Raw genomic sequence first — 12,982 nt, 5'->3', positions numbered from 1 at the left:
ACTAAAAAACAAACAGGCATATTTGATCATTTAGTGGTGAAAAGATCAGGCACTCCTTGGTTGCAGGGTTTTATTTTTGTGCATTGTGTCAACGATTGGAAACCATATGTTTTAAGACCAGCTTCAATAGTATCAGTAGCTACAGCCCTCCTCTCAGATTACTTTTTACTGCCTGCCTAATTTTGAGCTTTAATAGCTAACATGCACTTTGTTTATCAGTTACAAATGTTCTGAATTTCGACGAAATAGGCTAAACAACACATATTGGTTTATCATCAGTACTAAAGACCCAACTAAAAAATTGTTCAATGTTGTCTATGCCTGAGACTTTGCAAACAAGTTGTTCTCAGAAATAAGAAGAATCATCTTAAAATGGATGGCTCTGGTTCTGAACGTGAGGTGTTAGCACTGAGATCCTGACACAGCTCTTGTCACCCCTGGAAGAATCCATCCTACAAGGTGCTGAGCCTTTTGGCATCAAAAGTGCAATCAAGTATAGCACAATTAAGCCTCCTCGGATGGCACTGCTGCTAAATAGCTGGTACCACATTAAGTGCTTTATTACACTGAGGTCAGTCTGGCAGTATTAAAATTAATATATGTTTAAAGTCTTTCCAGAATCAGACCTTTAGTACCTTGCAGGACTGAGCTTGAAATGGCTCCTTTTTAAGTAATTCCGTTTAGCCATACACCAAAGAAATTCAAAATAGTTTCTAGTTTGTGTTATTTATCCTCTGATTGCTTGAGGACAGAGTACCTCTCCTCTGTTTTTAAAGCTCTGCATAAATTAATGATGTTCTAACAATAACAGCAGCAGCAATTCTGGGCATTTACCAGAGAGGAAGCAACCATTAGCCTTGAGAATGAAATTTCACTGCAGTCCACAAAATAATGTGTTAGGAAATATTACGGTTGCCAACTTTCGCAATTTTGTTGAAAGTCTTCTAAAATGTGAGGGTTGGGGTGTTTTGGGTTTGGTGTGGTGGTTTTTTTCCCCACAAAGCCTGAGCTCTGGCATCATGTGAAAACATGAAAATGTGAGATTCTCAGTTTTAATTTTAGAAGACAAGTAAGTTACTCAGCGTTGTGGTTGCAAAGAGAAATTGAAAACATGAACCTAAGGGCCAGAGAACAATTAGTAAGAGCCCAAAATGCATTGCTTTTAAAATCTTACACTTTGTAAAGCAATTTCATGACACTCAGGGTTTGACTCGGGGTGTTTCTGTGCTTGGGGTTAACCATATTCAGTACCCCAATGAATCCTCTTAGACCCTTTTTGAGGGCTTCTCACCCTGGTTTGTGCCAAAAGGTGGCATCATGTCTTAATGGTCAGAGGGGACGCTGAAGTTAAATATTGGCTCATTTCTTGGTTTTAGAAATAGAACCAGATGTTTGTACTGATGTAACTGTTCATTTTGACAATGAGGTGGACAGCAGAAACTGAAAATATATCCTCAAGGGAAATACATTTTCCATAATGACTAAACTTTGGGATCCAGCTCCTTGCTTCCTCTGAGGAGAGGCTGAGGTGTAGCTGTGGGCTCTCCCACACTACGGAATACGCTCTGTAGACCCCAGGCTCTGGCAGAAGGTGGTTCCCCATATGCCCTAACGACAGGGTATGGGCTGGCTGATCCAGTCCCCTGGAGTGCCCAAGGAGGACACTGAGCTCCTCAATCTGCCCAGGACACTGTTACCCAGCCAGAACACTGAGAGCATTTCGATTTGGTGAGTATGCACAATTTCCCTTTATTCTTTAAGTTTATGGTACATGGGAATAAGCACAGGCCAACAAGTCAGACAAACTCCTTCTCCAAACCTGCCTTGGTCTTTGACCAAAAAAATTCCACCACCGAGAAATCCCTGGCATTGCAAGGCTGATGATGACCCAGCTTGATAAAATGGAGACTTTTATTGAGCCAACTACTAGGACTTGCTCCTACTCCCTCTTGTCTTACAGCCTGGTACCCTATGCAGCTGTTTGACTGGTGCACCCCACCCCACAGTCTCATCTACAGGGCAGAAACCATTTTGTTCCCTTGCCTTTCTAAATGGCTTTTAAGATCTACAGGTATTTTGCTGGATACTAACAATGACGAAAATCATTAAAATTCCTAATTGAAAAATATCCTTTATCTTCCTCTTCACAGCCTTTTCCCACTGTGCCCTTATCTACTTTTTGGAATATTGCATACAATGTTTTTAGTAAATAAAAGGGATATTACAGTAGACAAATAATGTTTACTCACCAGCTCAAGAAAGGTGTTTCTGGCACCAATTCACAACTTACAAAAATTACTTATACTGAAAGGGACAAGGAGTGTCTTTTTGTGTGCAGGGTGCTGTGCAAACAATGAGGTCCTGGTCTCTGACTGGCTTGCCATGGCATTACCACAAACAATACCAGTTCTTAAATACCTGCCTGGCTTTAAGCACTTAAGTAAATAATTGTATTGATTGTTGTAGGACTATTCACATGCATAAAACTAAGCATATATTCAAATATGTTGTGAAATCAGGGGTCGAGTGCGTTTTGCAAGCAAGGCATTTTTAGATGATTAGTATATATGAACTTACTTGTTAAGACCAGCTTCAAAAGGAACTAATGTGGCAATCGGGGTTTTGGGCAGGGCAGGGGGGAAAAGGAAAAGGATTTTTATATAATGTTTTTCAAAACTGAGCTAAAGGCTTTCTTGTACTTCAGAGACTCCTCACCAGAACCACGGTTCCAGGCAAGAAAAGCAGCAAGGAAGTCCCCCAAACCAGCAATCTCTCAGAGTTTAATGTGAGAGCGGTATAAATGCAGAACTGCAGATAATCCGTGGGGAAATCAGGGGGTTAGTGCTGAGAACTGATGGGGAATAACAACTGAAAGAGCTTTGGTTTTTCTAGGCCAGCGGGAGGTAGCTCATGCTAGGAAGCCTGCCAGCTCCGAGCTGATGCTGGGAGCTTTGTCTCCTTTGGATTGTAGGAACACACTTTGCAGTCAAACTGATCTGAGAGATTTTGATAGTAAAAACAGCTGTCTCGTTGCAATGATGTTTTTGTTCCATTGTCAAAATTTTGAGTTAAATCCATGAGTGGGCTGCAGCTTGTTCAAACCCTGAACTCAACACCCTTTGTGCTCCTTTGGCTTTTCCACTGCGGTTCATGGGATATCTCCTTCCTGAGGAAAGGGCTAGGTATAATAAAAGCCGTTGGGGTGAGGACTTGCAGGTCTCCTCTGATGCCTCCCCAGCGCTGGAGAGACAGAACTGGAGAGCTGCAGTCTGCCTCAGACTGGTGAGAAGTGGGGAATAAAGAGGAAGAGCGAGGTGAGGAAATGAAACGCTCCAGAGCCACTGTGCCCGGGCTGCATCCCCAGCGAGCAGGTATGCCAGTGGGAAGGGGCTGCTGTGTGGTGCTGGTGCTATGTGCAGGGACAAGGCCACCACATGAAGCTATGCATATGGCGTAGAGCACAAGAGACGTGTGGAGGGTGCATGTGGTGGGAGGCTCCAGCACATCTCACCAGCATGAGCCTGCAAAGGCGCCTGTTGCCCCTCTCTTGGATGGGTGGAGAAGCTGATGATGTACCTGCTAGAGGAGCCCATCACACGAGGCAGGAGCAGAAGTACCCCTCAAGGTGCACATGTGAGGCTGCCTCTGATTTTGTGCTGGCATAGGATAAGGGGCAGTGTGTCTGTTATGGCCACAAATCTATTCTGGTCCCCTTGAGGAGATCAGAGCCAGAAGCAAGATCACCCAGGGGCTTTTCACCCTCTGGGAGCCAGGAGCTCTGTGATGCTCCATGTGTGTGAGTGCAGGGGGATGGCTTTTGTGAGTGAAGTTATTTCTGCAGGTCTGCAGGGTCTATGCTCTGTGGCACGGCGTGCATAAGAAAAACAGATGTCCACACGAGCTCTTCCTTTTAGATTGCTATTTAAAATTGTCACTAGAGCTCAGTAACTCAAGGACTGTAGCTTTGCACGGGAGCAGAGCCTGCAGATAAGATGTTTTCCCGTGGTATCTGAGTATCCAAGTTTTATACCACGAATGTCTTTTAAAAACTTGCAGCTAAACATACACTGATGGCACCGACAAAGGTAAAACTGTAGCTGCGAAGGCAGAAAAGCGCATTGGGAGAGTACCTGCTACCAGCGAGACCACCAACCGCCGTTTGTTGGAGAACGCGGGGCAGCGGCCGCCACCGCTCTCCCTGCGCCCGGCAGGGTCGGGACAACCGCGGAGGGGCCGTGCGGGACCCGCAGGAGGCTCCTCCTCTGCTCGCCCCGGCACCGCGCCGCGGGAGCGCGGCCGTGCGGGCGCTGGGACACGCCGCGGCCCCACGCGTGCGGTAGGTGCGGCGCGGACCGGCCGCTCCCGGCCGCGGACCGGCGGGCAGAGCGGGGGGAGCCCCGCGAGGGGCCGGCGGCCTCGGTGACAGGCTGCCGCGGGGGGCGGAAGGGCTGCGTGTTCCGGGCTCGCTACCGGGGGAGCAACAGGTCAGATGAACCGATTAAAAATCCCCGCGCCGTCCCTCGCGCTGCGTGTGCCGGCGGGACCGGCCGGGGCGCACCGCACCGCTCCGCGCCCCGCGGGCTCCTGCGGGAGGCGCAGCGGGGAGAGGGGGTGGGCGCGCCTGGGGCGCAGCGCGGGGTGCGGAGCCGCCGCCCCGCTCCGCTCCTTTCCGCGGGCATGCGCGCCCGCCTCGCACATGCTCACTGCGCCCGCAGCGGGCGCGCACACTCCGCAGCACTGCGGCTCCGCGCTGCACCTCCGGTGAGTACGGGCATGGGTGTGCGGTAGCGGAGTAGCTTCTTCCGCGCTTGCGGAAGGAGCCGGCGGGAGGCGGCTCCGAACGGGGCATTGCGCGCCCGCGGCCAGTCCGAAGTGTGAAGCCGCTTTCCGTGGCTGTCGCGCTGGGCGGTGCGCGGAGCGAAGCGCTCGCCGCGCAACCCGTCCGGGGACGGCAGCGGTGGGGAAGCCGCTTATCCGCGGGCGCGGAGCGCAGCGGCGTGTTGGGGTCCAGCGTGTGGTGTTGCGACCAAGAATAAGCAAGAGGTAGCGAATTGATGCGCGGCGCAGCGTTAGGTTTTACTTTAGACCCAGCTTCGTTTAGTAATGATCTAAAAAGCCGAAGGGTGCGTTTAAATAAAATGGATTAATGCTCTTTTTCGCGGTTGCTTATACGAGGAAAACTCTGCACTCTGATTTATGCCGTTTAAACTTTTTTGAGTGTTAAATTATGCTTGAGCCCAGTGGACGGCCTCGGAAGGAAATGTTCGTGCTATACAACTACTGTTCTTCAGACGTTTCAAAGAATGATATAGTCTGTTGTATAAAATTGTAATTGTTAAAATACATATGGTTAACCAATAAACAGTTTATTGGTTTACATCAAATATTAACAGAGATTTTGTTCACTGTGATATCAGATTAACACATCCCGCAGCGCCGGTAAAGGCGATGGCAGGAGGGGGTTATTGTTTAATCTTTCTCGTGGACTTTACTAATTTACTGAGGATTTTTATCCCTGCAATGCCACCCATAGAAGGGTTCCCCCCACAATGTATCGAGAAACCGTGTCTAAATTCCTCCTGAATGTCTACATCTGTGTGTATTAGGGCGGTCTGGTCCTCAAAACATGGCATATATTTAAATTAGATGTCCTATGTCTAAACGAATGTTTCTTAGATCGTTTCATGCATTTAGTGTTCGTTGTTTTGTGTTACTTGTTGCTACATGCAGCATAAATTCTTTCTCCTCATCCTTTTTGACATGAATAAACCATTTCTATTCTTAAAAAAAGCTGAATTTTTACTTCTACTTTGAAATTCAAGGGATCATGTGGCCTCAAAAGTCACACATGCAGGCAGGGAAGACGTGCAGTACAAATGCCTTGAAAATAGTCAGTGCTTGCAGCTTTGGAAACATTCCAGAAACTTTTTAAGCATGTTTGGAAAATTAACTTGAAATACCACAGGAGCTGATAACTTGATTTAATTATTCTAACTTACATACCTTAATTTAAAAAAAAAAAAAGCATGATACAAAATTAAATTGTGAGTTATTGAGTCAAATTGTCCATGCAATTTTTGTGCCTCTTCTACTCCCCCAACCAACAAGTCAAAGTATTTGGCTAAATAGCAAGCGGTGTACTCTTTTGGGTTTAGACTCATCGATTTGTTTTGCTTTGCCTTGTTTAGCCTGCTCTCCTCAGCTCATTTTCTTCCAAAATACTATGCAGAGATTTGATTCCCATGACTTGCTAATCTTATCACCATTATTTGGTTGAAATGTTGGAAATGGGCTCCTGTTTCAAATATCTCACAGCCTCGGCAGTCTTAAATTTCATTAGAAAAGCTTCATTAGGGAGAAATAAAAATGTTGTTGATTATTCTCCCTCCAACAGTAAGCCCCATATTCAGCTATGTGGTGTGTGCAGATACGCCTTGATTGTACAAAGGAATTAAACTCAGGTATTCATATGAAGAACTTGATCTCAGAATGTCACTTAAAGAATCTTGTGTGTTGCTGTGGTGGTGTGCTTAGCTAGCTGATATGCTAGATTTCTCTGAAAATTGAATGATTTAACTATGAATCCTGCAATAATTAGTTGCATGTTTAACTTCAAGCCTGTAAGGCATCGTACTGAAGTCGGTGGTGCTGTATTTGGATGGCAGTGTGTATATGTACACACTGCTGACAAAGAAGGCAATTAAAGAAGTCAGTAATTTTCTGCTGTCTTCTCAACTGTTATTTATGATGTGTAGTAGTAAAACAGCTATTCTGAAATCAGCTATAATTCTCTTCAGTAAGATTTGTTTATTCTGTGCCAAATTTTGCAGTGACCAGATGGTTTTAAGGTGTCTTCAACTGGAGAACAAGCAAGAACAGTGCTGAAGACTAATTATTCCTTGCAGTAAATTCCTTCTGCAATAAATTCACAGGTTGTTAGATTTAATCTGTGGAAATGGTTGTTAGGATTACCTGTGCAGTGAAAAATGCTCTTAAAATTTTGTGAAAACTAGCAGAAGTTTCTTAGAATGCAAAGAAAATACATTTTAATTAATTTTGCCTGGCCATGGTAACTTTTGTTAGGGACGAACTGTTAAATGAAGTTGCAAATTCAAATCCTTTTCAGAACCCATGGAACATTGCGGTTTTAATACGAAGATTTTAAGTATATCTCATAAGGTCATTTGGTAGATCAAGTAGGGAGATCTCGTCCTGTCGTTTCCAATGTATAGTTACTGCATGCATGAGTATCATTTGCAGCAATAGCAACTTGATTTGGTGTCATCTCCTGGACTAACAGTCAGGTTCTTTTCATCAAATTTCACGTTGTACCACAGGGGACAGAAAAATAGTTATACTGAGAAAGAACAAAAATTGTGTTCAGAGCTGTAAACAATGGCATATACAAAAGTAAAGCCATTCAGGTTTTAGCTAAATCCTCCTTTTCAGTGGCTTAATTTAGTGAAAAGTATGAGATTTTTTTGAGTGTATATCTCCTAAAAAAAACCCAAAACAACACAAAAAACCCCAAAAAAACCCCAAAATAAAAAAACCCTATTCAAACCTCTTGGCATAATATTCACTTTGATATAAACGGGAAGAACTCAGCAAATCTCTTTCCCTCCCTTTTCTACTGAAAAGCCAGAAAGACCATCCTGGCTGGGGCTGTTTGGTAAGAGCTCTCATCAGAAAACAATTGTTCATGGCAGTCTAATTCTTAAAACAATACTTCATCTTTATTTGCAGATCTTAACTGAAGTAATGATGTTTAACAAACACCTTGTTTTAATCAGGTGAAGATAAGCCCCTCAATTAGGATGCAAATAATTGCTCATCTCAGTTGGGTCATTTGGGGCCTGGAGGTGTTGCCATTTGCAGGTAGATTTGGTGCTGCCAGAGTGTTGAAGCTGGAGGGAGGAGAACGTGGGAATAAGGGTTTAGGACTCTGCAGTCATCCTGCAAAATATTTCTTTGCTCACGGCATACAAAACCCGCTCCAGTTCCCTTCTTCACAAGCTGTTCAGTTGCTCTTGATTTACAGCTGCAAGAGGTGCGAGAGGAAAGTTGGATCCAAAATAGTGGTCACTGCATAGATGGTTCCAATGAGTGTGTCACAGAGAGAATATTTAATTAAAAATAGTCAAACCTCTTTTCACTCATTCTTTCTACTTGGGTTTTAATTATGTATTTGAGTTATTTCAAAGGTGTGTAAAATGAGAGGAGAAACATTACATGGGCATAATCCTTCCCATTTAAAATTATTTGTCTGCAGCTCCTTAAGTCCTAGCATTAGAAGTCACATATAAACATGTTTGTTTAACATCAGCGTTATCTGTTAGATTGTACATGGTTCATTAACATGGAGAGAATACTTTTTGTTTAATAGTGTGGGGGAGCTGCCAGAGGTCAGAAGAGGTTGTTTGCCTGAAGTCGAGATGGCATCTTGGCTTTGCTCTTACGCTGTTTGTCACCTCTGCTGTGCCCGGGAAATACTTCATTAGTGCCGTGCTAAGGTATTTTCCCTTGTGTTTACGTACAGAGACTCTGTGGAAAGCCAGAAGTCTGCTGCAGGGTTGCGGTAAGGTTTATGGGGAATTTTAAGGAAGGCTTGCTGTAATTTGTGGAGGATTGTTTTAGTTGGGGTTCGATTAGAAAAAGTGGCTTGGAAAGAGAGGAGCAGCAGGGGAGAGGGGAGGCCCAGAGGTGGTTGTTGTGCCCACAAAGTGTGTTGCTGTAAATTGTGGTATTTTACAGCATCGGGGAGTTGGGGGTCTGGCGGCTTGGGAAGTTCAGCACATTTTGTGTGCTACTGAGTAATGTTTTGTTGATGTGGCTAGGTCACTATCAGACTCAAAACAGCTGTATCTGGTGTGATGATGAGCTGAGGCTCAAGAGCAGAGGTGGCACCGCCATCCAAAGGGATAGAGCAGGAACAGGCCCTTCCATTTTGACCAAGCTTGTGGGCTGCTGTCCACTCTTTCTCTCGTTGACTAGAAACATGCTTGGATATATCAGGGACACTGGAAATACCTTGTGGAGAAGTAACCGCAGCCTCAATTTGAAAAGGTTACTTAAAATGTTTTAATATGATTTATATATACATGCTAGTAGCCATGCACTGCACACAGTGTTGAGGGAAAGATGTGCATGCACACAGGCATACACAATTCCATTCTTTATTTGAGCTTCTTGAAAATGTTTCTGAATGTGTCTGACAAGTCAGTGAATTTCTCCAGCCTGATTTGGGTGGTGGGGGCTGTTCAGGCTTTTTTTGCTTTGGAGGGAGAAGATAATTTAAATTTCTAATAGAAAAAAAATAGAAAATTGACTTCTATGATTTTTCGCAAGCAAAGACCCCCAGTAGATAATAACCAAAAGGCATTGACTAAAATGAGCATTACTGTAGAGATCAAAGTGGCTGTGGAAGTTGCAATGTGAATGAAGCATACCACAAATGTGCAGTGTTTTAAAAGCATAACAGTAAAAATAGAAGGGATTTAAAAAAATATACACTGAAAATCTGTGTTGATTATAAGTTGTAACTGAAGGACACTGAAGGCCTGGATATTGTTTTGAAAAAGCCAGCAGAACAGCTACTTCCAAAAAAAAACCAGTGGGCTGTCTCCGAAGGGTAGAGAGCGAGGGCAAAAATAAGTGTTGCACTGGGGGGGCATGTCTGGTGTAGGTTTTTTTCTTTGAATTATTTTCAACAAGTACTTACTCTGTTCTGTATTTTTAAGAAATTATGTGGACAGCAATTTTTGTTCCTTTACCAAGGCAGTGAAAACACCAAGAATCCTTTTTATAATTTGGAAAGAATGTCAAAAGAATGAAGTAGTTAAACCTAAGTGTATTAGATCATACGCCTTAAATGCATAAATAAGCATAACTGCAATCACAGAAACCAATGTTAAAACCACCAGGAAAACTCACCCACAAACCCTAATGACTTAAAGGGAATGACCTCAGCCATTGTGAAATTTGTGCCTATTTGTTGACTGACATTTTTTTGTAGAAGCAGAGTGCGTGTTTCGTTGGGGTGTGGGATTTTGTCGTTTGAAAGGCTGCTGGAGGGTTTTCTGTTGCTGCCATGTTTGAATACAAAAAGTGAAAATGGGATTGAGACCAGGAGAGCCTGGATATGAGTTGGGCCTTAGCAATTTGAAAAGCAGGTGAAGGGTTTGTTATTGATGGACAGAGACTGGTAGAAATTGATTGAAGTTTGTTGTTCAGATATTAGAAACTTCCTTGATGATAGCCCATTTCTAACTTATTCCCAGCTAGTTTCCTCTTAAGGAAATGAAGGTTTAAAGTATTTGGTTACAAACCTGAGATTTCTTCACGTCTGTGTCTTCGCGTGAGTGCTACATGAAATGTCATTCATCTCCCCTCTGCTTTTTGGAGAGGAAATTTATGCGCAGTAGAACCTCAACTTGCCTTTGCTGTAACATCACTTAATAATTCAGAGGAATGGAAGTCTTGAATTATTTCAACAATAATAGACTTCTTTGGGACTGTCTTTAAATAAACCAGTGCTACAGACTGCAAGCCTGGCCAGAGCCAAGTCAGTCTGCAGACAGGGTTTTTCTCTGCTGCCCGTTCCTGGCAATGGGCTCCTGCTTTTCTGGGTTGCAGTAATTAAAGAAGGTCCAAATTTAATTGCCCCTTAGATGTGCAGAAAGGTTTAAGAAAATGGGTAATTTTCCGCTGTGTGGTGCCTAACTCTAGGCGTTCAGTCTTGTGGTGGAGAAATTCTCATTTGCCATCCTCACTTTTGGGAAGGAAAACAGCCCAGCTAAATAAATAAAATCCTAAATAAAAAGAAGGATTTAATACTAGTCAACCCAGACAGTAACTAGTTAACCAACAGAGGGTTGATGCCTCTCTCTGGGCAGACAGAGAAACTCAACCAGAGTAGGAAAGCCTGGTACTTCCAAACAAAGACAAGGAGACGTGGGGAAAATTTCTTAAACTCAGCAAATGCCTTCAAAACTGGAAATGCCTCCAGGATTACTCAGGCACCCACAAGAAACCGTGAGGGGAAAGTGGGGCAGGCATCTGAAACTTTTTTGTTTTTAAATAGGTTGAGTAAGCAAAGCAATTTGGGGCCCCAGTTATTTACAACTTAGTCTGTGCACCATGCAGAGAGACTCATCAGCTGACTTAAAGGCAAGTTTTGCATCTATTGCAAATGGTGTCTATCGATGACACATTTGATTCAGCTTTTTGCTGTGTAATTGTTCTACAGCTACTTTGAAAGAACTTTGATCAGTTTTGCATTTAGATCTGTATCACCAGTTTTGATTCCCCTTGCAACTGCTCTTCTGTGCTCAAATACCATCTTCAGAGTTGAGTTGTAACTGTCTGACAATTCTTTGATTGCAAGTCAAGTCAAAATGTATTTACAAAATACTTGCAGTGAATGTTGACAATGGTGTACTTCAGTTTTGTAAACTATGCAAATTTATTATTTTTTCCCATTTCTGTGGCTGAAACAACCCAAAATCTTATTTAGAATTGAGCAATACTTTTTCTTTGAAAAAGAGATTGTTTTCTTCACCCTTTAACAAACTAAAAAGCACGATTTTTTTATGAAACATGACACTTTTATAAGTAAAACATTTGAATGTTATAATTGCTGTGTCCAAATTTTCCCTTTTTTTAGTAGGCTAACTTCATTATTTGTATGTATAAAACCATGGGGTTTGCTAGCTTATGTTTGGTAAGAGCTACGTTGATGCTACTCCTTTCCATTGAGATGTAAGAGTTAGGTATAGGTCAGCCTTAATGCTTGTAGCAAAATAGATAAATTTTCTCCTGCTGCCACTGCGGTTCCTAATCATTTCACTCTCTTACTGAGAGGGAGCAGTTTTAAATGTTCTGAACTTGTTGCCCAAGTGCATAAAAAACCCCAAGATTATTTCAAATCACATTGTAACTGCTGTCAGGACAAGTCCAGCTGACTGCTTCAGTGCCTGAGCCTTGCAAAACAGGAGCGGGAATCACTGTCTTTCTGTGCTATCCACGCTCATAGGTCTTATCTGCAACTCGGCAAAGGTTTTCAGCAGCAGTTAGCAAAAGCTGACAAATCCAAACTGGGTGGGAAGCCAGAACAGGTCCCTGAGAGAGAGGTACTGCAACCCGTGTGGTAACAGTGGATGTAACCTCCTGCACAGAAAGACCTTTGCCATGATATGACTTAGTACTCAATACAACATCTCTTCTAACCTAATAATCTTAAGTGTGTTGGTTGAGATAGGTGTGTAGCAGGGAAATGAGGAAGGCACCGATTTTCATTTATTGAAATATTATCAATATCCTCATTCTGTTTAACCTTGGTAGCCCATTGTGTAAAATATCTACTTTAGAGGAATCTTGCTTTTAATAAAACTCAGTTGTCTCTGAATAAAAGGCAAGCTTAGGTCTCTGACCTAAAATACGTAATTGTTCAGCAATGCTGTAAATGTGTGTAACCCTGTACAAGGCAATATAAAATATCTTCTGTGTTAAAACTTCGACAGACCTTTACTTTCTTTCCTTAAAATTGCCCCCTTCAGTATCTCTGCACCTGAAAAATTTAAGTTGTGGTTCGAAAAAAGCCATATTCTGCTTATTACGTATGATTTGATTTTGTTTGTTTGGCAACCATCCTTCCTGTTCACTGCAGGAGGTGAATGTAATTTGGGGAAGAGACATGGATGGGGAGGGGGGACTAAGGAAGCCAAATATTTCACAGAAGACTGAATCTTCTGTAAAATACTTAAGATGCAACAAAACTTCTGGGCTAGATTAGTTTTTAAACACCACTTATGCCCCCCTGCAAAGTATGGGTGGGGACAAATGCTTGATTTTGAATTGAAAGGAATAAAGGATACTGCTGCTAAAAGTCAGATGCATTGATGTTGGAGGTGAATTGGTGTTTTCCTTCTTAAAGCCCAGTGCTGCTTCTTCTCCCAGTCCCCCCTGCCACAAATCAGGATTA

At 43.1% G+C, this 12,982-nt stretch overlaps 1 protein-coding gene across 9 annotated transcripts in view; it reads left to right on the top strand.

Annotated features, from left to right (window-relative positions):
- The first annotated feature begins 3,317 nt into the window (after positions 1–3,317).
- EYA2 (EYA transcriptional coactivator and phosphatase 2) overlaps positions 3,318–12,982 on the top strand; it is an 89,425-nt gene continuing 79,760 nt past the window's right edge. The window contains exon 1 of one of the 9 annotated variants that reach the window (XM_030503301.1): positions 3,318–3,371. Coding sequence is in view for 4 of the 9 variants with exons in the window: in XM_030503297.1 (XP_030359157.1) it covers positions 4,697–4,761 (65 nt within the window). In the remaining 5 variants the exon portion in view is untranslated. Of the gene's footprint in view, positions 3,372–3,602; positions 3,634–3,891; positions 4,337–4,688; positions 4,762–4,857; positions 5,044–12,982 lie in introns of those variants that run through there. The other 8 variants (XM_030503302.1, XM_030503298.1, XM_030503300.1 and 5 more) reach the window with 8 other exon arrangements.

The sequence above is a fragment of the Strigops habroptila genome, chromosome 13, assembly GCF_004027225.2.
Source record: "Strigops habroptila isolate Jane chromosome 13, bStrHab1.2.pri, whole genome shotgun sequence".
NCBI classification, from domain to species: domain Eukaryota; kingdom Metazoa; phylum Chordata; class Aves; order Psittaciformes; family Psittacidae; genus Strigops; species Strigops habroptila.
This window is presented reverse-complemented; position numbering and strand designations above follow the sequence as displayed.